General features: G+C 39.3%; 1 protein-coding gene and 1 long non-coding RNA gene across 4 annotated transcripts in view; one reads left to right on the top strand and one right to left on the bottom strand.

Annotated features, from left to right (window-relative positions):
- Window positions 1–24843, top strand: part of SH3RF2 (SH3 domain containing ring finger 2) — a 100371-nt gene that overhangs the window by 44250 nt on the left and 31278 nt on the right. For all 3 annotated transcript variants that reach the window (XM_034405015.3, XM_034405023.3, XM_087887426.1), the window contains exon 5: window positions 662–988. In XM_034405015.3, coding sequence (XP_034260906.1) covers window positions 662–988 — 327 coding nt within the window. The remainder of the gene's footprint in view (window positions 1–661; window positions 989–24843) is intronic.
- Window positions 10480–14736, bottom strand: LOC117656889 (uncharacterized). The gene is made up of 2 exons (XR_004589036.3): window positions 14616–14736; window positions 10480–10918 (listed from the first exon to the last, which is right to left on the bottom strand). It is a non-coding gene; the product is annotated as an uncharacterized LOC117656889 (long non-coding RNA).

Genomic DNA, 24843 nt, shown 5'->3' with positions numbered 1-24843 from the left:
CACCTGTAAGCTTACAGGTACATTTCAAGATGCTGGGTGTCACCTTCAGGTCATAAGAGCTCATTATCAAGAAACCATCTGTCTGTCTCCTACATTTTTGCCCATCCTGTTCATTTCAACAGAATTGATATGTTTCAGGTCCCATAGATTAAACTCTGCCACCTGATGGACCTTAGAATGTGATCTTTCTCTGTTCTCCTGTTCAATGAAACAGCAACAGACACACCCCAGATTTGTATGTCTCCCCCCCCCCACCCCTTGGCCTCATTCAAACTAGCCCTCAAACACTCTGAGTTAAATTGTATGGTGGCACTTTCTGAGAATGCTATTCATTAAGAGGGTGTTAGTTTTATTCTTCCTGAGTGTTTCACTATCCTCCTTTTATTATTACTGTTAATTCAGTTTTTTAAACTATTGTATGCCACTCAGCATCACTAGAGAGTTGAATGGCTTTGCAAATTTGGTAAAACATCAATAAGATTGTTAAATAAGCATTGACTTGGTGCCATTTGTAGACCCAGTCAGTAATGCAATTCCACACACAAGTTAGCATGTTGCCAGAGATATCTATTCAAGCCGTTCCTGGAGTTTCACTTCTGCAACTTAAAATCTTGCTATCAACAAAGTCACATCTCTTTTCTCCCTCCTGTTTCTTTTCCAGCCAAATACAACAGCACAGCAACTTCTTCAGAGGAGCAAAAGTTACCAGTCTTCTCCCCTGAAATGTCCTTCTCCTTTACAAAGGTTCTTACCTAGATCAAAAGGTGTAGAGTCGCCCACTTTCTGCAAAGGATCTGAATCTAGAAGGAAGACCATGAGACAGTTCTCTATTACAACTGCCCTCAACACCCTCAACAGGATGGTCCATTCACCTACAGGAAGGCAGACTTTGGATATCAGTTCTCCTGTACTCATCAGTTCTAGCAACCCTTGTGTGACTGCAAAGCACCAAGAGAAATTAGAAGCCCCATATAACATACCAGACCAGGTAAATGCATTGGGTTTTTTTTCCTTTTCTTTCATGATTTTGTTCTTTCTTCCCCCCCTCCACACACCCCCCATTATCTCTATTGCATGCTGCTCTTAAGGAAAAGGTAAGTGAATAAACAATAGACTTAAAAAGAGCCATGGTAGCACAGTGGTTAGAATGTAGTACTGCAGGCTACTTCACCTGATTGCTAGCTGCAGTTCGGCAGTTCAAATCTCACCGGCTCAAGGTTGACTCAGCCTTCCATCCTTCCGAGATGGGTAAAATGAGGACCGAGATTGTTGGGGGCAATATTCTGTCTCTGTTAACAGCTTAGAGAGGGCTGCAAACCACTGTAAAGCAGTATATAAGTCTACATGCTATTGATATTGCTATTAATTGGTTGCCCTTTCCCCTCTTTGGAAGAACTTTATAGCTCCCGCTGCCTTAAGAAAGTTCAAAACATTCTTAAAGATCCATCTCATCCTGGGCACCCTTTTATTGAACTTTTACCATCTGGTAGACGGTACCGGATAATAAAAACAAGGACAAATAGGCTGAAAAACAGCTTCTATCCCAGGGCAGTAACTATATTGAATTCTACTGTATAGTAGTGCAATACTAATGCAATATCAGGTTTCAATTCAATTGTATAGAATGTGAAGGATGTGTGTTTGTGTTTTATTTTTATAGTTATAATGTACACTGAAGATGGCATTTAATTTCATTGTACGAGATGCAATGACAATAAAGTAAACTTAATTTAAGAGTAGGCACTCTAAGGATGTGGTTTTGCTTACCAGGCAGCAAATTGAAAAGCAAACTTTATCTGCCATGGAAGGAAGGATTAATTCTGGTTTCTTAAAAAATTATTTCTCATGCTTTGCTGTGCAACAGATGAAAGAAGCTGGGGCCAACTCATCAGATTATCTCAAATGAGGCCCTGGACATAGTTCATTGTTGTAGTTTAATTTAGTCTTCACCAAAGTTTATGCATCAAGTTTATTTTTCATCCGTAAAACTTGTGAGCATTTTTTCCAACTTAAAGTGTGTGACATTGTAAACAAAAACGCAATGAAATTGATTGAAATGAAGTCACATAGTTTAATAAAGCCAAAAAGCAAAACCAAAGATTTTTTTTTCAAAGAACGGAAAATTGAAAATGAAAATGAAATGCCAATACAGATCATCATCTATTGGTGGACTAAACAGTCAGGACAGTACTTTCTAGAGCAGAATAGGGCCCTCTACATCTAATCTACAACCCTCTGTCCTTTTTTGGTGGTTTGGGCCCTTACGCCCCTAGCAGTAGCACAAAAATTTATCTGCAAACTGATAAATAATGAGTGCATAATTTTATGATTTTCTGCAGGGAAAAAATCCAAGTATTGTAAATGTCAGAAATCTGCAACAAAATGAACAGGTTTATTAGTGTCTGATATGCCCTATAGGACAGTGATTGCAAATATATACTTTGATGTTCTATCACTGCTGTGCGGTCATGGCGATTGGCTGCAAGAGGTTTAACCTTCTCTATTCTAGAGAATAGATACTACTACTAAGAAGGTTTTGGTGTGTGTTATCTTTAGCTCACCTAAGTAAATCTTGTATTGCAAGGAATGGTTTTTATTCATTTGAAAACTTGAAAAGTTATTGTATATGGTGCTCTATTTTTCATAACTATATGTGCTATTTTTCAACTTAATCAAGAAATTTTGTACAAGCTATATAAAATCAGATAATTTACAAGGCAATCTCCTGAGTTTATAAAATTAATTTCTTGTGTCCTAATAAAAAGTACTGGTCAATATAACCTATCAGCATATCATGTGCTTATTTCTTTGGATAAATGTACTAAATCATTATATTACCCATCTGCTTAGTTCTTAGGTCACTGAATCAGCACATTATATACTAAAATTACCTAATTCATTTTAGGAATTGCATAAGAATAGGATTGGTGGTCTTGAAAAGCTGCAGTGATGAGATGGGACCATGTGGGTCATTCCCATGCCTTTGCTTGGGTTCATGGATTATAGTCTAAAGAATGATAGGCATGGCTAGTTTTGAAAGCATTAATCATCTATTTGAAAAGAGGATCCCAGATTCAGTTTCCCAAATAAACAATTACTTAACTCAGAGCAGGCTAATAGAAAAAATCTTATGTGATATATGTGTGACTTACACAAATGCCAACAATGTGCACCTGTAAAAAAGGGAGGGGACAAATGACAAAACATGCATTATAGTGTTACAATGATGTAGGTTTTTGCATGCAATAAATGAATGTCTGGAGTTTGCATTGTGATGTCACAGAATATATATCATTATTTTTTCATGATGGTTTATAGCTAATGCCTATAATCTCCAGGCTCCCTCCCTATGTTCAGGGACAATGATCAGCTAAAGCATTAGTATCTTCTGGCTGAAAGAGCCATTTGTCAATGGTACCAACTATTATGTTTCTAATTTGGAATTTTATTTAAAAAGGCCAATATTACAAATGATTAACATTGTTCTGAATTCTGAATTTTTACTGCTTGTTTATCCTTCCAACTCTACAAAACTTTAACAGGCCACTGAATACCACTGAAAACAGCAAAATAGTATTTTATATATACTATTTTGCACGTACATATTCTCTAAGTCTTGCAGAACCAGCTCACTTTTTTGGAGCTACATATAAAGTTTACTTGACTATGTACAGTGACATTAACAAACCCAAGGGTTACTCATTCTTCTGCATCAGCACTGAGATTTAATTCTTAAAACCAGCAAGCAATGTTAATGAAGATTAAAGAGTGTTGAGATCTATATCAAACCAAGCAGTAAAATGTGGAGAAGTAAATCACTAGCATTAAGCCTGTCTTTAAGACACAAAGTCTCTTCCAAAATAAGGTAGTTTCTTTGCTCCTCTGTCTCATGAGTCTTTAAAACCACTACCGAGTCAGGGAGGAACAAAAATTAAGGACTAATTCCTTTTTTCCTGCATATTTGTTACTCAGCAAGATATGAAAGAATGGAAAGAGACAGAAAAGATCTTTGAAACAAGCCAATCCAGTATGGCCTGAAGTATTTGTCAGATCTGTTAGCTGCACTTAACCAGACTTGACTAATGTGATCTATGTTCAGATTTGTTCAGAAATTAGCAGAAAACCCCAAAGAGTCAATTAAAGTGAGAAGCTGGAGAAAAATAAATCCTGTAAGGGAACAGTGGCAAATCACTTCATATTGTTAGCAAGGGTCAAACTCAATTGACCTCAGACTTTCATTGCTTTATTGGTCTATTTGATCTTTTCTATTTTCCAAAATGTAAGTTCCAGGACAACTCTGGAGCATTCTTTTGCTTAAAAAGTGGAACCTGTGGAGATTGAAGGGATTATTTCCAGGAGTTGAGGAAGAAGGATTGGAGGATACAAGTAGCAAGTAGATTGCCCATTAAGGACGGAAGGAAGATAGATATGGTAGTTACCACTGAGTGGAACTCCACATTGAGTGGTGATTGCCTGGTTAAATGTTGCTACACAAATGTTGCTTCTGTATGTTGCCACAGAAGGCAGATCTGGATACACTAGTAGAATTTGAGTCATCTGCAATAGGTTAGCCAGATGTTCTGTCCCTCAGTTGTTTCAGAACAGTTCCCTCAACCATTGCCTAAAAATAACATTTGTCCTTTAAAGTGCTCCATGGCTTAGGACCTGGTTATTTACGGGACCGCCTGCTACCACCAATAGCCTCCCACCGGCCAGTACGCTCCCATAGAGAGGGGCTCCTCCGGGTGCCGTCGGCCAAACAATGTCGGCTGTCGGCCCCTAGGGGGAGAGCCTTCTCTGTGGGGGCACCTACGATTTGGAACGAGCTCCCCCCGGAGATACGTAGGATCCCGGATCTGCGCACCTTCCGCCGCGCACTTAAGACTTTTCTATTTTATCAAGCTGGCCTGGCCTAAATCTTCCCCCTTTTTAAATGTGGAAATTTTAAATTTTTAAATTTTAAATTCGTCTTTTTATAGGGGTATGGGTAAGGCATTTTAAATTGGGGAGCCATCTTAGATTTAATTCTGTTTTAAACGTATTTTAATTGTTTATATTGTATGTTTTTAACTTTGGCTGTGCACCGCCCCGAGTCCTTCGGGAGAGGGGGCGGTATAAAAATCTAATAAATAAATAAAATAAATAAATAAAGTGGAAATGAATCCTGTTAATTAGCCATCACTCCCAATCCATAAATGAGTATTGCTTAGGGTAAATAGTAAATAGACTTATACTTAATATAGGATATATTAACAAATCAAGTAATAGAGAATGAAAGTTAGCTCATTACTGAAAACAAATAATATTCTAAGGCTCCTTGTAGAGTCGGCATAAAGGCATAACATTTTCTTACAGTTAGAGGCTGTTGAGAATGTCGGCATAAAGGCATAACATTTTCTTACAGTTAGAGGCTGTTGAGAATGTAAGAAATGATGTCAGAACATCATCGGAATTTGCAAGCTCCAAGTCCTTTTTTTGTTTTGTTTTGTTTTTTGAGATGGATGGATTAAGAGGCAATATATAATTATCCCAATTGGGAAGATTGTAGGGTTTAAGGGGTGAACTGTATACATTAGATTGCACCTTAACTTCCCCCAACTTTTAAAATAATTCTTCCTCCTATATTCCAAGCAATTAAAATAAGATAGGGATACATGCCATCTGTAGGACACAGGACTTTTCATTTGCATATTTAGTGTATATATCCTTGCTTATGCTCGCATTGTTTGCCTGTTTTTATATCCTTCATATATTAACCAGTTATCTCTCTGATAATTTTCAACTATTTCCCTGTTGTTTTTCAACTGCAGCTTGTAGTTTTATGCTGTGCTAATCTTGATGCAAACTACTTAAATGCAAACAGTAACTTACATCATTTCCAAGATTAATCATGCCAAATGATTCAATATAAAGATCCTAATAGAACTCTGTAGCTCAGAGTTGAACTGTGAAGTTCTTGGTCCTCTCAAAGATTTGTTGTTTGCTTGCCAGTGCTTTATTACCCAAGTAGGTAACATTATCAGTGTGAGTGAATGTGGGGTTTGCTCCTTGTTTACAGTGGCTTGCCCTGCCAATGTTGGTGGGGGGTGTGGTTTTCTCCTTAGTAGTTCCTTAATTAGGGTAATGTTCTCTGCTTGATTGTTTGTCTGGTGTTAATCCCTGCTTCTCTGGGTGTGGGCTGGTGGAGAGGATGTGTGCTGGTCATTTTGTTTCCTTTTTAGCTTGATTATATAGACGTTGCCTTTAGTTTCAAGGCATATATTTTTGTTTGTGTATATTTTGGCTATTAGAGTTATGAAAATATCTAATACATCTATTTATATTTATGGAAATAATGTCAGAACCCCAAAACGAAGAAAGACGTAAAGTTACTTCAGAGCAGTTTCCTTTGTTGTTCTTGAACTATCTTGCAAAACTATAGCAATTGCTTGCAGCGTTCAAGATATACTCTGAGAATCTCTGGGGAGGAAGGCTCTTAATTCTGTTTCTCACAATCAAGAGATCAGTCTTGGTCCTCTGGAATTCAGCCCCTCCCTTCTTGGAATCGACACCATATTCCACTACAATAGCTATTTCTATTTCCCTATATCTTGTCATTATAATATAAATAATTCCTTCTGGTATACTGAAATTGGAGACTCTGGCTCTTTATTGCCATTTATCAACTTTAAGAGATAATGTCCTCTAAATAATATAATGGTCATTCTCTCTGATAAAAAGGCATTTGAAAGCAAGATGACACCAGCCTTGGGATGCCTGACAAGAATAATAATAATAAATAAGTACAAACATTGATAAGCTGTTGATGGTAAGAGATAGTGATATCTGAGCTTTGCCAAACACAACAGGATAATGAAGATAAGCTAATCACATATTTGAGAAGAGAGCAGGGATAACCAAATGAACAGGCAAACTTGTGGTACAGAAGGTCTATTTATGAGACATTTGCAGACCTCAAACAGAATGTGATTCCTAAAGATAAGTTACAGAAAAGATAAACAGTATCTGCAGCATTCCAAGATCCAAAACTATGAAGAAAGGGATTCCTGAGACTGGCTAACTCTTCAGTTAAATGTTGCAAATGTCTCTGGAATCTGAGATTGCTGGCTTTTTGAATCCTCTGGAAATAGATAGAGTAACAACAAGATGCTTTGTAGAAGATAATGGAGAAAATTGCTACACCGAATCATTGGCCCTCCTCCTCTCCTCCCTCAGAATTATTTGGGGAAGTTGCTACTATCTTATGGGTAAATGAATGGATAAAATCAACTGTCTTCCAAAGAGATACAAGACAACAGTCCAGAATCTAGTTTTCAATAAACTGTATTTATTGTTTATATGACCATAAGCAAAAATTATGGACAGGGAAGGAAAATTTAGGAAACGTTCATAATACCTATTATTTATTATGATTAATCCCTTCAAATACCTTGCACTTACAAAAAGGGTAACAAGATCGTAATGTGTTCTTGTGCTTGGGTGTGCATATGTATGCACACTAAAAGCTTTTTCTCTGCATTCCAAGCACAGCCTACAATACAGACCATCCTCACTTCTTAACCACTTAACTCTCTACACAGAGCTTCAGCAGATGAAGTTCTACCTATTGCAAAGCTGTGATTCTAAGCACAGGGCTTTTGCCGAAACAAAGCAGCATTTTTAGAGAAAGAAATTGTGAAACTCATCCAGGTAGCTCTAAATGCCAGTTCCAAATGCCAGCTCCCTCTGAGGTTAATAAGGGAGCTTACCTCCTGGAGGCATTCAAGTGATATTTGACCTTTCATGCATTCCTCCGGTTTGGGCGTGGACTGGGCAAATTGTTTTTTCTTCTCAAATGAGCAATGAGCCTTTCAGTTTTCCCAACTGCACAGCTGGAGACTGAAGGCACCGATTCCAACTAGAATGCATGGGCTTCTTTGAGTCTCGAGAGGTTCGTTTTGACTTAATTTTTGTTTTGGTCGGGGACGGTTGCTTTAATAACCGATAAGTTTACAGAAAACATTTTACTTCTTTCCTTTATAGCAGCTCTGGGTGTCTGATTAGCACTACTAAGCACTTCTAAACAGGGATTTTAAAAAAGAAGGTCTTGTAAAAGTACTGTGATAGGTGCAGTTGAAATGAGGAAATGTTTTTGGGAGCTTTGAGTTGAAAAGAGCTTGCACTGCTTTGCTTTGCCTCTGAAAAGGAAGGCTGATCCACATTTATTCTTGTCACTGAGTTCATTTTGTTCTAGAGAAAAAAGTGTTCCTGGCAACTATTTAGAAGAGATAGCATCTTATAAACACTTAGCGTGGAGTAAATTCAGTGGGATTAATTCTGAACAATCCTAATCTGGATTGTGCAATGTGGGACTTTGAAAAAGCAGGTGCTGGTTCTGCGCAGTGGACTCACTTCCAAATTACACTTTTCAGCTCCTTTCTAATATTAAGCTGCCACTTCTCACATGTTATATTTTGAGTAGATTCTTCTTTTTCATGTTGAGGGTGGAAAAACTTAATCTAAACTAATTCTTTATTTCATATAAGACAAGATGTGACTTTTGGATATGTTCCAGCATGTCAGTGTCTTGTATGGTTTACATGTCTTCCCAACCAAAGTGGGGGCCCCCATAAGACATCTGTTCAGCAGGAAACTGGGGGCATGGTTAACTTTTTTATCGATCAACATTGGTTGGTACATTCTCTAAAGCTTCTGTTCTTGAGATGAAGGGAGTAGCTACTGTATACAAGGAACCTCTGTACAGATTTCCTAACACAGATGAAGTTGTGCATCTGAATATCCATCTTTATGAAGACTCTACTCCCAGGGATGAGTCAAGGATTCATTCCATAAAAAGAATGTATTGGATGCAGAAAAGGTGAAAAAGAGAAAACAAATTACTGGCCAGGAAATGTATCAATGTTACACATCATCTTGTTTGCATCCTAACCTGTTTATGTAGTTACCAGTCAAACTGCCTAAGGATGGAAGAGTCAGTCTGATTTACTCACCGTATGATTAGCATTTGTTCAAGTCCCATCTGATTTCCTCAGCACTTTGAACAACTTAAAAATCCATAGGCATCTTTCTAGCTATAAAATGATGTAAACATGTTTCCATGACACATGCATTTTTGCCAGCAACGTTCCCAGTATGTACCATTTTCTCCCCCTAATTCATAGAAAAACAGCATTGTATATAATAAAGGTCAAAAGATAATTTCATGCAAACTTGAATATTATTTTCAGAAATACAAATTACACCCTGGTGTGTTTTAAAAATATCCTGGAATAAAATATGCACAGAGAGGGATTGATGAATTGTCATCATCCCAGTACCCATTTCGCATGGTTATTGTGTTAAAAATGTACAATATTGCTTTATTTTAGATTTTGTTGAAAAGGAAATGTTTTAACTTCCTGTAGATTTTGGCTGTGGAGATATGCCTGAAAATGAAACACCAATGCCCAGAAGTCTATCAATCTCATTACTGTAATCTGAAGATCATTCTTTCAAGAGATGGGGGTTATCTCATCAATTCTTAATCTCTGGCCTTGGCAGTCCTTTTGTTTAATTAACACTAGCAGTGACCAGAGGTGGGTGTCACATGCAGTAACAACCGGTTCGCCCAGAACTGAAAATGTGAGTGTGCACACGCATGCGCGCAGCATCGAAAAAATGGCAATTATGTAGGATGGGATAGCGCCAGGGTGGGCCCAGCGGCTGGTTGGAACTACTGGTTTGCCTGAACCAGTCGGAACTGGAGCAGCCCATCTCTGAGTGACTCCTTTATCTCTCCTCTAGACTCAGAAATCCCAAGAGTAACCTCTTAAAAAGTGTCATTTGTTTTCCGATTAGAGCATTCTCCTACTTTGATCAGCTGTCACATCTCTTCCCCCAGTTGTAAGTCAAAGAAGACAGATTAATATGAGGTGAAATTGTTACTTGACAGCCAGTAGAAAACCTCAGACTGTCTTAGAGAGTCATCCAAATTTCCTACCATTGCATTGGCAATTACATCAGTTGTTAAACTCTCCCTTGAATCAAGTTCAATTAGAGCTTTGGTTTTCTTGGCAATGAGATACAAATTATTTGCAACTGTCTTCTTTTCAAGTTATTTTTTTTTTTACTTCCCAGATTAGCCTATAGTCCTAAAATTTCCTAATGGTATCCCATCTATTTACCCAATCTGATCCTCCATTGCTATTTAACTAGTAGCCCAACTTTGGCTGATCTCAAAAAGCTAAGCAGGCCAAGGTTGGGTAAATACTTAGATGAGACACCAAGTTAATTTCAAAGCCAAGAAATCTATATTTACTTTAATTTACCACATGCCACGTTTGTTTTAGAAAGCCCCAATAACACTTCTGTTTATCATAGCTAGTGAGATCCTGCCTATTGTATGCAATGCTACCTAAAATGCAGATGCTCATTTTAATAGGATTAACTAGTAGTAATCTTGCATTGAATTTCAGCCTCGTGGAATTTTTTTTTTCAAAAGGAATGGGCTCAAGTCTATGCATGTATATTCCCAGCAAAATTATAATAACCAAAATAGTTTAATCCTAGGGTAATGGGCAACACAATGCTGTATTTAATTCTTTGAATACTTTTTCATCTCAGCTTTATTCTCTCTTCTGTAGTGACTATACATTGGTATAAATAACATGGGAGAGGCAGAAAGCTAAATTAATCCTCCTGTGCTGACAAGAGACAACCTCATCCTGCGTACCAGTTCCTTATCTGCAAAAGTCTGAGTAGGATTAAATTGGGGTACAGTCCTAATCCCAATTCTTGTGGAGTAAGCACTAATGAATTCATGGGACATAGACTTAAGAAATGACGTGTTAATGTTGCACTGTAGGATTTCAGATGCTATCAGCCTTGGGTAAAGAGAATTTCAGGTGAATCCAACCACAAGGTCTTGTTCCATCTTTTCCTGGTTAATTAAACAACAAAAGAAGAGATGTTTAAATACAGGAGAGCTAGAAATGAAGCTCCACATTGTCTCGAACCTTCTTAACCTCACAAATTCTGTGGATGAGGAATTGCCATGGCTTGTATAATTTAGAAATGCAGCGTTCCTTCTTAAACACCACCGTTTAAGGATTACTTATGAGACTAACCAGGATAACATGCATTGCATACATGCACATTATGATGAGATGGGATGCATGAATTATACCTCTTTTAAAAGAGAACCCCTTCCCCAATCATGGACCTCATTATTCAGGGGAGGGCAGCCATTTTCATTCTCAAAGTCACATTTTTTCCCTTGGTATCTCAAGTTCTAAATTGTGAAGGAGGTTTATTTATTTAATTAATTAATTAATTAATTAATTAATTAATTAATTTATATGCCGCCCTTCTCCCGAAGGCCTCTGGGTGGCTTACAGAGAAAACATTCAACGGAACGAAAATGAATGGCAAACAGCAACAAAGAGACTGACCATTGAATTTCTGAATCCAATCCTAAATACTCTGAAGCCACAAAACAGAGCCTGGGGGTTGTATGAATGTAAAAGATGTCTATTCCTGTTTTAGGAAGTGAGTCAGTGGATATATCATTGGGGAAGGCAGCAGAGGGATATAATCAGGGCAGAGAGAGGAAGAAGCTGTTACAAGAACAAAATAAAAAAAGAAGCAATGCTACTTTGCTACCCTCTTTGCATTTTTAGATGATTCCCCAGACAGTGGAATCCTTGATGCTCTCTGAACTTGGTTATTTTCTTGCCGATGTTTCATTACTCCGCTAGGTAACATCTTCAATGTTAGAAACAGGTAGTATTTCCTCTATGTTTATACACAGTAGCTTGTCCTGTCACTGGGGTGGGGGTGTTGTTTCTCCTTGGTAGTTCCTTGATTAAGGCTGTTTTTAATACTTGATTGTTTGTCTGAGTTGGTAGTTCCTTTAAGGTGTTTGCTTACTACTTGATTGCTTGTCTGTGTTGCTCCTGATATTAACCCTTGCTTACCTGGATGTTGATTGCAGGCTGGGAGATGTTCAGATCTTTTTGTTCCTTTTGAGCTGCTTTATTCTTTTGAACAACGTGTAAATGTGGTTCATCTCTATGTGCCTGTAAATGACCAATTTGTCTGAGTGCTGTGCTTCCAGGAATTAGTGTTTTTGGATTTAGCCTGGTCTATGATGCTCACAGTTCCCAGTTGAAACTATGTTTAAGTCTGTCCATGTGTTGCGAAATTAAGGAGTTTTCGTAATGTCTTCCTAATGCCAGTTGATGTTTATGGATGTGCTCTGCTACTATTCTGCTGCTTTGTACTCCATAATAGAGCTCCAATGGGAGAATATCACACTGGAGGTGGTTGATGAACCAATAGAAGATCCCCCGTCGCCCCGCCGTGCATTCTGCTCCCCCTCCCATCTTTTAATCATAATTTTTATAATATCTCTATCTCTATTTCTATCTATCTACCTCTACCTCTATCTCTACTTCTACCTCTACTACCTACCTACCTACCTACCTACATACATACATACATATACATACCACACCTTTTTATTGCTTTTAATGTTGTAAGCTGGCCAGAGCCTCGTCACAATGAGATGGGCAGCAAACAAATTTAACAAATAAATTAAATAAATCAATAAAGGATGTTACAGTCTTTACATTGTATGTTTAGATGGATCATGTTTTTACTTCTTAGGCTACTAGTCATTTTTTATTTTGGAGGGCTTTTGTTGGTTTGTGTGCTGTGGTGATGCCATGTTGATGTAATAGTCAATGTATATTTGATATATGGTAATGTTTCCCTTTTCATAGGTTGCATTGGTTGTTCTCTAGTGGGTTGAGTAGTTGGGCACTTTTATTGGAAGATATTGTATAGGCAGTCTATTTCCATTTTCTAGTATTCTGGGTTGCTACAGTGCATTTGTGATCATTGTTCTTACACAGCTCCGCTTATGGGAAGCTGGGATGTTACTTTGGTAATGAAGCATTTGGCTAGTATGGGTGGTTTGTCATAAACTTGTGTTTCTATTTGCCACCATTTCCTCTGCTACTGAGGATATCCAGAAAGGGTAATCCATTGTTGTTTCCTTCTTTCCTTAGGAATTTTATTCCTCTGAAGATGTTGATTATTTCATGTGTCTTCTCTAGTTGCTCCTTTTTTGATTATAACAAAGATGTTATCTATATGTCAGTCTATACTTTTGGTTGTATGTTTGGGAGTTCTAGATGCTGCATTACAGTCTCTGCTATGAGTCTTGAGAATAGTGATGCCCTGATTGGTTGGTATATTTGTCCATCAAACTGAAAATAGATAGTAAGGCAGAGGTTGATCTATTTTGATCTTAGTGTATTTGATTAGATCAAATGTGTTGTGTAGTTAGGTCAGGTGTATTATGTAACACAACTGCTATGGGTTCTTTGTTAGTTCTGAGTCTGAAAAGACTGCTATAACATCAGATGAAACCATAATCTCTTCTTTTATTATTAAGTCTTCGGTTTTCTGGAGCACTCTAGTGCAGGGGTGTCAAAGTGGATTTCTTTGAGGGCCAGATCAGCACTGTAGTTGTCATCGCAGGTCGATCAGGGAGAGGGGGAGATAGGACAGATGCCTCCTGCAGCACCCTGCCGACCAAAACCATTTGGCCGGCAGGGTGCTGTTGGAGGCCATCCAGGCCGCACCCCATTTTTGCTAGCAGAGGCACTGCAGCCCAGTCCTTTGCTATTTCCAGGCTGGGCCTGTGGGTCATATCTAAGCCAAATCCAGCCCACGGGCCTTGAGTTTGACACCCCTGCTCTAGTGGAAAGTTAATAGAATATTTACTCCCCAATAAGAAATGTCAAAGCTTTTTTATAAATTCTTTAGCTATGTTGTATTTTGGGAATCCTGGTACTAATACAGTTGGATGAAGCGGTATGTTGCACTTGTATATTTTGGGGCATCCATAGAAGCATGGGAGGATGGGTCCATTGGTCATCTGCCACTGTTCTTCTTTTCTGATTTAACCTTTCTTGGTTAGGTCATTAAGAGTTCTTTTGATCAGGTTGCCAAACATCTGTATTGGGTTAGTGTTTACTGGGATGTAGATTTTTTTTTTTTTTGTCTTCCACTACTTCTTTGCCTTTTGTATATATTGTGATTTGTCCATAATAACTGTAGTTAAATTTGTGTCTTCTAGTAAGATGATCATGGTTTGGTCTTTCTATAGGTTTTTGAGAGGTGCTCTTTCCTCTGCTTTGAGTTAGTCCCTATTCTGTGTTCTTCTTGTCTGTGGTATAATTGTCTAACTTATATTTTCTTGGCAAGTCCTGTTGTTTTTGTTTTTCTTAGTCTCCTTTCTTCTTTATGTTCTAGATAATTTCTAAAATGCTAGGGTAAGAAGCACAAGTTAAGAAAGAGCAAGACCTAAAGACTTTGTGAACATGTATTAATAACCTGGGTATGAGGTATTCCCAAAACAGCCTATTTCCGCTGGACAGGAAGTGAGGAAAAGGATCTATATTCAAAATAATTGAGGGTGTCATTTAAAACTCCGGAAGACATTTGCTCACTGCCTTAGGGCTTCTCACACCTCAAAGATGAAGCATTGCTTCTATGAATGATAGAAACTTCCTAACTACCTAAGCCAGCAACGCCCACAACTATTTTGCTCCTTTAGCAGCTCATACCTCTGTTGAAAGCAGAGTCTGGTCTGAAAAACATTCCAGTGGTTTTCCTTTCCTTTCCCTTCTTTGAGGCAGAAGCATTTTATTAATCTGCATGAAGAACAGAAAGCAATTTAATTTGAGTTGCAGAAGAAAACAAAAGTTCTTGTTCATTCGCTAAATTGTGTCTGGCTCTTCACAACCCCATGGACTGCAGCAAGCCAGGCTCCCCTGTCCTCCACTGTGACCTGGAGTTTGCCCAAACAAAAGTTGGACTGAGATAATTGGGATAAAAAACTGAGTATTAATCAGGAGAAGGAGGAGAAATCTTCAAACTAAAATTGAATCAGTAGAAGAAATTATTATTGCTATTATTTATGGACAAGCAGAGAATACAATTAATGGTTCACCCAAAGCTTACCAAAAACATATTCAGTAGTCAAATATAGTATGAAATTAGGGGTTCTCTCTTATCTATATCTGAGCGAGTGAAATGAGATATGGAATTTGAGAACCCAACAGCATTGACTTGGGCTAGTGGGATACTGAAATCCAATATCAACAGCATCATAAAGAAAAAAAATCAGATCCTGCTTCAAAATTATACTTCCTTAAACTATCTCTATTAATTTGTCTATAGATATTCTCAGTCATCCAGGTCATGGTTGTCCCAGAGTTGCTTTTTCAAAAGGCAACTGGACTTTGTTTTTCCTTGAAGATATTTCACTTCTCACCAAAGAAGCTTCTTCAGTGAAGAAGCAGTGAAGAAACTTCTTGGATGAAAAGCAAAACATCTTCATTGAGTGAGGGTGTCTTTCCCGCCGCCTTGAAAGAGGCGGTGGTGAGACCTCTCCTCAAGAAGCCTTCCCTGGACCCGGCAATATTGGCTAATTATCGTCCAGTCTCCAACCTTCGCTTTGTTGCGAAGGTTGTTGAGAGTGTGGTGGCACGACAGTTTCCCCGGTACCTGGATGAAACGACATATCTAGATCCGTTCCAGTCGGGCTTCAGGCCTGGGTACAGCACGGAAACGGCATTGGTCGCGTTGGTGGATGATCTCTGGAGGGCTCGGGACAGAGGTTGTTCCTCTATCCTGGTCCTATTAGATCTCTCAGCGGCTTTTGATACCATCGACCATGGTATCATGCTGCACCGGTTGGAAGGGTTGGGGGTGGGAGGCACCGTATTACGGTGGTTCTCCTCCTTTCTCTCCGACCGGTCGCAGTCTGTGTTGACAGGGGGGCAGAGGTCGACCCAGAGGCCCCTTATATGTGGGGTGCCACAAGGATCGGTCCTCTCGCCCCTTTTGTTCAACATTTATGTGAAGCCGTTGGGCGAGATCATCCATGGTTTCGGGGTGGAGTACCATCAGTACGCTGACGACACCCAGCTGTACATCTCCACCCCAGACCACCCCAACGATGCCCTTGAAGTGATGTCCCGGTGCCTGGAGGCCATACGGATCTGGATGGGGAGAAACAGGCTCAGACTCAACCCATTCAAGACCGAGTGGCTGTGGTTTCCGACGTCCCGATATAGTCAGCTGGTGCCATCGCTGACTATTGGGGGCGAAGCATTGGCCCCCACGGAGAGGGCTCGCAACTTGGGTGTCCTCCTGGATTCACAGCTGTCTTTAGAAGAGCACTTGACGGCCGTGACCGGGAGGATTTTTCATCAGGTTTGCCTGATCCGCCAGTTGCGTCCCTTTCTGGATCGGGACTCGTTACGCACGGTCACTCATGCCCTCGTCACCTCCCGTCTGGACTATTGTAACGCTCTCTACATGGGGCTCCCCTTGAGGAGCACTCGGAGGCTCCAACTGGCGCAGAGTGCAGCCGCGCAGGTGGTGATGGGAGCGACGTGGTGCTCCCATGTAACGCCTCTCCTGCGCGAGCTGCACTGGCTCCCGGTGGTCTTCCGAGTGCGCTTCAAGGTTTTGGTCATCATCTTTAGAGCGCTCCATGGCTTAGGACCTGGTTATCTACGGGACCGCCTGCTACCACCAATAGCCTCCCACCAACCAGTACGCTCCCATAGAGAGGGGCTCCTCCGGGTGCCGTCGGCCAAACAATGTCGACTGGTGGCCCCCAGGGGGAGAGCCTTCTCTGTGGGGGCACCTACTATCTGGAATGAGCTCCCCCCCCGAGATACGGAGGATTCCGGATCTGCGTACCTTCCGTCGCACGCTTAAGACGTTCCTATTCCAGCAAGCCGGCCTGACCTAAACTTCTCCTCTTTTAAATGGGAACTTTAAATTTGGTTTTAAATTATTGGGGTTTTAAATATGGTTAAGCCAAATTTATTTAATTTGTTTTATCTCTATTTTAAATTTTGTATTTATATGTTTTATTTTATGGCTGTTCACCGCCCTGAGTCCTTCGGGAGTAGGGCAGTATACAAATTAAATAAACAAATAAACAAACAAACAAAGTAAAAAACAAAGTCCGGTTGCCTTTTGAAAAAGCACCTTTGGGACATTAATTAATTAATTTGTGAAATCACTCTTGCTGTCTCAGTTTAAAAATGGAATGGAAAATAAAGTTTGTTCGGTTGTGGAAAGTATCTACTGTGAAATTAGATGGTCAATGGGTGTTTTATCTTTCATTTTATTTAAAATTAAGTCACTACCAAGGCAATTACGAAGTTACTATTGATGACTCATTGTTCTTCCCAGTTGTGAAAATTATTCCCTCAAATTCCTCCAGGAAATGAAGTCATTTTCATTTCATTTCTAGAGAACTGAACAGAAGAATCGGTTACTCTTATGTGGGTTTGCCTTTAGCATAATTAATTAAAAGTAAAACAAAGGAAGAGAGTGCAGTTGCCATCCATTTTGTCTCATCCAGTTTGTTACAAATAGACACAATATCACAACTTTGAAATGTTGGTCTGTTCAGTATGTAAGAAGAACTGTGAACATCTATTCTAATTTTTGCTCTATCGCATTGTTAAGAAACAAATTTATATTTATTGAAGAATAGCTAGGCGTCTTTATTCAGGCAGGTATTTCTCTTATCATTCTAAAACAGTATTCTGCCATTAGCAAAAAAGAACATCTAAGGTGATGGAGCATATCCAAGGAAATAAAACAGTGACTGTGCTAGATTGATTCTTCTGGGACCCTTAAGCTTAAGTGACTTAAATTCATAGTTTTCTGCCAATGTTCAGTGGGAAAGCAGATTTTTAAAAAGGTGCATGAAACCTCTGATAGTTTAATGAGCATTAACACGTTACAGATTCCTCTAAACTACTCCAAAATTGGGAAAGATACAGTGAAATTTCATCCCCATTTGTTCCAGTGGCAGGCCTCCTATGTCCTATGGCTATTGGCTACTGAAAAAAACTGTACTGCATAAACCAGAGGATTGGCTATAGTACACTAGATCAGGGGTGGGCAATTGTGGCTCTTTTACAACCTGTGGACTTCAACTTCCAGAATTCCTGAGACAGCTTGGCTATCTCAGGAATTCTGGGAGTTGAAGTCCACAGGTTGTAAAAGAGCCACAATTGCCCACCCCTGCACTAGATTCAATCCAAGCATATAAATCTTTCCATTGCTGCTCCTGTTATTTTTGCCCATTGTGAATATGGGTTTATTTCATTCTTATCAAGATAATATAATAATAAGGATAATTAATTAAACCCTGAAATGCTTCCCGAAAAATAAAAAGAAGTAGAAATGTGATATTTCCCTCTACTCTTAACGCCAACTTCCTTTGAATGTATGGAAGAAGACCTGAATTCTATAGACTGGAAGACTAAAACATTCTGAACAATTTAAATATTCCTAGAAGTACAGTAGCCCTTGACTTACAAGAGTTTGTTCAGTGACTGTTCAAAGTTACAACGGCACTGCAAAAAGTGACTTATGACCATTTTTCACACTTACAACTGTTGCAGCATCCCCGTGGTCACATGATCAAAATTCAAACGCTTGGCAACTAGCTCATATTTATGATGGTTGCAGTCAGGGTGAAATCTAAAATTTGTTACTACCAGTTCTGTGGGCGTGGCTTGGTGGTGGTGGTGGGGGTTAATGTGACTGGGTGGGCATGGCCAACTTTTTTTTTTTCACTTTTAAAATCATTTTTTCTACAACCTTAAGAGGTTGCAGAAAAAAATGCTTTTAGAAGCCTCTGACTATCAGGCAACTCAGCTGGGATCGTCAAAGGCTTTTAAAGGCTTTTTTTTTCCTACAACCTCTTCAGCGATCATCAGAGGCTTTTTTTTTTACTTTTAAAAGCATTTTTTCAGCCAAAGAGGTTGTAGAAAAAATGCTTTTAAAAGTAAAAAAACCAGCCTCTGATAATCGTGCAGCTCAGCTGGACATGGGGGGGGGGTTGCAGGGATTTTTGCTACCAATTCTCCAAATCACCCGCCGCCATCGCTACCGGATCAGGTGATCCGGTCCGAACCAGGAGCATTTCACCCCTGGTTGCAGTGTCACAGGGTTATGTAATTATCTTTGTGACTTTCTGATCAGCAAAGGCAATGGGGAAGCCACTTCACTTAACAACCATGTTACTAATTTAACAACTCACTGATTCACTTAACAACTGTGGCAAGAAAAGTCCTAAAATGGGGCAAAACTCACTTAATGAATGATTCACTTAGCAAGAGAAATTTTTGGGCTCAATTGCAGTTTGCGTCAATTGCATCAAGGACTACCTGTATTGTATTCTTTGCAAAGTGGTTCCATAATTTCGTTTTACTGTTCTTTAATGCAAAATGCAGAGCAGGCTGCCTTATCTTGCCCTGCTGTGAATTCAAATTCAGTACAAAATGAGATTCATGATGATACATTTTTTTTACTCCATCCAAGCAGTATTAGAGTAGTATGGAATTTGGGATTGACTAATAAATACATCAACAAAAGAATTAAGGTGCTTTGCATTTCTTCCTTGAGGAAATGAGTCAAAGCATTGAAAATGGAAAGAAGTGAGAAAGAATATATGTTAGACAATAACCTTGGCCTCCAAACTAATTTCCACTATAATTATTTCCCATTACCACGGGCAGCATCAATTTTACCCCCTTTGCTAAACAGAAATTCCTAAGTAAACTTTTATATACATATGGACATATTTCTGAAAATAATTCTGCTGGTGTCACATTGACCCCATGTTTTCCTTCTTTCCAGCAATAGGAAGTGTTAAATTAATATATCTACAAGTACCTCTAGTACTAACTACAGAACCTCATGTATAATTCTGTCTCGGAGCATCGCAATTGCCATTCTGGCACTGAGTTATTTGAGAATTGAAAACATTCATATTGTAATCCTTAGTTTGCTGCTAGCTACAATTATGCATAGGTAGTAATAAAATCTCACTAGAATGAACGGAAACAGGTGAGTTCAATGAGTCATGTATTATTTTGGGTACCTCTTTAAAGCAAAGGGCTGCTCCTTTGTTTTTCTCTTTCATGAAGTTCTGATGCGAGTTTCATTGTAGATTCCACTATGGGGGTGAGTTTTTTAGTTTTGAAAAATTGGTGGCTGCAGAAGGGCATATTCACAGATTATGCCCAAGCATATCTTGTGGCAGTGGGAATAGTTTACTTATATGAGCAATGAAAAACAGGACCTCATTTCCTGGTCAAATGGTTCATCTCTTAGGGGAATACCCCATTTCCACAAAATCAGATGATTCTTCTAATGATCTGCCTACAGTCATTATCTGCCTACAATCAGACATCTGTGTGTGCTTCTCCACTGTCTTTTCCTAACTCAGAAGGTTTGGTTTTCCTGAGAAATCCATCCCATTCCCAACATCATTCAAGCATTCAGATATTTGGACATTACAGAATGGTTTAGAGTATACAATAGGTGTCCAACCTTGTGGCTTGCTTGGGCTGCATTGAGTGAAGAGAAATTGTCTTGGACTGCATAAATAATATAATTATTCATATATTTATTTTATTTGTCAAGAACGTATTTGGTAATAAGTATAAGCATGGATTGGATACATAAAATAGGTACAAATAGAAGAAACATTAGGACAGGGACAGTAGGCACTCTGGTGCTCTTATGCACGCCCCTTACAGATCTCTTAGGAATGGGCTGAGGTCAACAGTAGAAAGTCTTAGGTTAAAATTTTGGGGGTTTTGGGATGAAACCACAGAGTCAGGTAGTATATTCCAGGCATTGATCACTCTATTGCTGAAGTCATATTTTCTGCAATCAAGTTTGGTGCAGTTTACCTTAAGTTTGTATCTATTCTGTGATTTCTCCCCTCTCCCACTGCTTCCACTAGGAGTACTTCCTTGTTATTTTTTTCAGGTCTTTCCATACTGTCACTATATTGTTTTTGCATTGCATAAAACTAGGACAGGGAACTTTATGATTCATGTGTTTACGTAGTCAAACATTCCTTCAGAACACCAGGCTTCAGAACACCTGGCTAACTTCAAACAGCTTGTGTTATGCTTAAGTAAAAAAAAAAAAATCTTCTTTGCCGAGATGACAGTTTGAATGCCTTGCAAAGGGACTGCTGGAAAGAGGAAAAAACCAACATATAATTAGCAAATTCTCTCTTGTGTTAACTGTGGACAGAAGGTTAAAGGGGTGGGTTTGCAGTTACTAACATGTGCAAAAATGCAATGAGGGAGGGCTTGGGCTGGACAGCCAAGATCATTGCTGACCGATCAATTTGGGGGACCTTGAGCTCAATCATTTGAATGAGGATAAGTTCCTCAGATTTTGACACACGTATATTGTGGTCATTTATATCATGTATATTTCCTACCTTGTGCAGGATGTATGAAACAATGGTATGCATGTCAGGATACGAAAAATGGTATAGCTGTCACAAAACTAATCTAATCTAATTACATTTTCTCTGTATCGGTAAGGTTTTTGTACAATTGCAAAATTCTTATCTGAAAAAGACTTTTCTCACAGTAACTGTTGTAATAGTTTAAGTAGGTTTTACAGATTGCACAAGGCAATAAGATATAAATAGTGACTAATCGGCCGTCTCTTATAATTCATGCACCTAAAGAAGGGCTCCTCCCAGAAGAGTAAACAACTTTTCTCCGTGTAACTCAATGTGTCCATTCAGAACTAATCTACCCATATGAATACAAGGTTTTCTCTAGGGTCTTCCTAGGATTTGGCTTGCAATCACAATAAATAATTTGGCTTGGGAGTTCCACACTTCAGTCACATCAGAAAGGAATCGGATTGGAGGAGATTGATCTAGGCTGTGTCCAGATGCCTGCAGTCATTGCAAATACAAAGTAAAGCAAATTTTGCTCTTGTACATATAAAAGAATTTGTGGATATACTTTATATGCAGTATTGGTCCCAGTGGTAGGTTTCAACATTTTTTACTACCTGTTCTGTGGGTGTGACTTGGTGGGCGTGGCATGGCTTGGTGGGCATGGCTTGGTGGGCGTGGCAGGGGAAGGTTACTGCAAAATCCCCATTTCCTCCCAATCAGCTGGGACTCAGGAGGCAAAGAATAAAAGGGGCAGGGCCAATCAGAGGTGGTATTTACCAGTTCTCCAAACTACTCAAAATTTCCGCTACTGGTTCTCCAGAAGTGGTCAGAACCCACCTCTGATCGGCCCTATCTAACCAGTTTTGCCTACTTTGTGTATGGATTGATATCAGTTCCAATAAGGTTTACACACTTGGAAGAGCAGCAAGGAACGAGAGATATGACATTTTGTGTATGGTAAATGGATACAAAATGAATGACAGCCACCTGGACATTGCCTCCTGTAATAATCAGACTTTTAATTTTCCATAAAGATTACTTTTGTACCGTATTATCAGGGTTCAAAGAGAAAGTTTCTTTGATAATTATCTTAACATGGAAAAATGTCTGCCTCTTTGCCATCAATATCTAAGCTCCTTCTAGTTAGTTCATGTATATCCAAATTTCTATTGCATAACGGATAAACTTTATAAAGAAGCAGTCAAGGAATGTGTGGCAAAGGAGGATTGTCTCTTCCTTTTAGCAGCTGTACAGCTGAAAGCATACGAGACAGTCAAGAATTTAAGATAATAGATGTGTGGGAATTTACTTGCCTTAACCCCTGTCAATTATAAAATGCATTACAAAGGAAACAAGTGTGGACTGCTAGAGCAGTGTGGGCTTGCTTGCCAAACCACACAGCCTTTCGTAAGGCGTAAGGATTCCGTTCTTGACACAAGGGTGGTGAGGGAGGTGAAAATCTGTTAGAGATGGAGAAAGGGAGGACAGCTGGAGTTGTTTTTCTATCATCTTGGTCACAGTAACTATCACTGTCTGGGACCTCCTATGAAAGTGCTCATTAATTTCAAGCTAGGAGGGGAAAGACAAAACAAGAAAAACAGGGCCTTCAGTTTTTGATGAAAAGGATGTGTTGGCAAAGAATGTATATCCTCAACAAGACACAGTCATCTAGGAGATTCCAGCTGGATTCCTTCCTTCCTTCCTTCCTTCCTTCCTTCCTTCCTTCCTTCCTTCCTTCCTTCCTTCCTTCCTAGCCAAAAACATGGAGCTGGATTTTACTGATTAAAACTCCTAAATCTCTTTCCTAAAATTGACCCTGGCCCTATCCATTTTAGAGTTCAGCTTTTGGCGTGCTACACGAAGCCTGATGAAGCTAGTGAACCAATGTAAATTGTATATTCTTGAACTAAAAGCCACCACCCTTGATTTAAATACTTAGCTTTCCTTCTTCCTCATAACTCCAACTTAGAATTTATTTATTTGTTTGTTTATTTGTTTATTGGCCACCCATCTTACTATAGGGCTGTGATGGTGAACCTATGGCATGGGTGCCACAGGTGGCACGCGGAGCCATATCTGAGGGCACACGAGCATTGCCCTAGCTCAGCTCCAGCACACGTGCTCCAGCTGATTTTCGAGCCTTTCGGGCCCACCGGAAGTTGGGAAATTGGCTGTTTCCGGCCTTTGGAGCCCCTCAGGGGGTGTTGAGGAAGGCTGTTTTTGCCCTCCCCAGGCTCCTAGAAAGCCTCTGGAGCCTGGGGAGAGTGAAAAATGTCCCCACTGTGCCATCGCATGCCAAATGTGGGGGCAACACGCGCACGTGTGCAGGAGGGCAGGGCACGGGTGGGCATTGAATTATGAGTGTGGGCACGCACGTGCATGATTCCCCCGCTCTCACCCCGCTTTTGGCACGCGATGCCAAAAAGGTTAGCCATCACTGCTATAGGGTAACTCTGGGCAGCTTACACTTACATATACAGTTAAAATGTTAAAAGTTAAAATCAGTCATTAAAACCAAGGAGACATGGGGAGGGCAGGGTCGGGGGGGCGGGAGGTGGGATCTGTTATTATGAATCAACCTCCTCCATTGCGCTGTTCCCCCGCTGGGCCCACATGCCAGCTTGGCACAGACACATCTTTAGGCCTTACATGGGTTGAGCCAACCTCACATCGGATTATTGATTTTTTAAAATGATTGAATAGGCCTATATTGTAGTCAGAAATAGAACTATTTATAAATGATATAAATAATGAAAATTTAGTATTTATATATCTATTTTTCTATCTGTTTGTTTGTTTGTCTGTCTGTCTGCCCATCTTTCATCCAACTGTGGGTAGCTCCCAATCAATGGTTTTACAATATCGGATAAATAACATCAGGACCTTTGTTCATGGTAGCTAGTAAACACTCAGCAAGACAAAAGGATTGTGTCTGATTGCACATATATTTTCATTTTCCTATTTAACAAGTAGTAGTCACTTTCTGAATTCTGAATTTTTCCAACCAAGAATAACTTTCCAGTTTTTATTCGAAAGAATCAAATTGTACAATCCAAACCTTTTCCTTTCCCTTTCCTATAATATTTTGCACAGAAGAAAAGGCAGGAGTTAATGGAATTTAGATTATAAACTCCTTGGTCTCTCTGCTTTGTGAATGTATTCGTAGAAACGGATGGTGCCGATATAAGTAACTGTATCTCCATATCAAAATGAAAATTTATTTCAGGGAGAGTAGAAGCAGCAGAGATTTGTTGAAATGTCAGACATCTATCCAGAAAAGTCTTCGCCTATATTTGTATTAAAATACACAGCATTCAAAATTTTGTCCTTGTTTTAGTTATATTAGAATATAGCAGTTGAGAACATAGGGAAATATATACATATACATATACATATACATGTACATGTACATGTACATGTACATATACATATACATATACATATACGTATGTACATACGTACGTACGTACGTGTGTGTGTGTGTGTGTGTGTGTGTGTGTGTTTTCTGAGGTTTTCGCAGGTGTTTGTAT

Source organism: Pantherophis guttatus, chromosome 2 (genome assembly GCF_059756535.1).
Source record: "Pantherophis guttatus breed Tessera chromosome 2, ASM5975653v1, whole genome shotgun sequence".
In the NCBI taxonomy this organism is placed as follows: domain Eukaryota; kingdom Metazoa; phylum Chordata; class Lepidosauria; order Squamata; family Colubridae; genus Pantherophis; species Pantherophis guttatus.
This window is presented reverse-complemented; position numbering and strand designations above follow the sequence as displayed.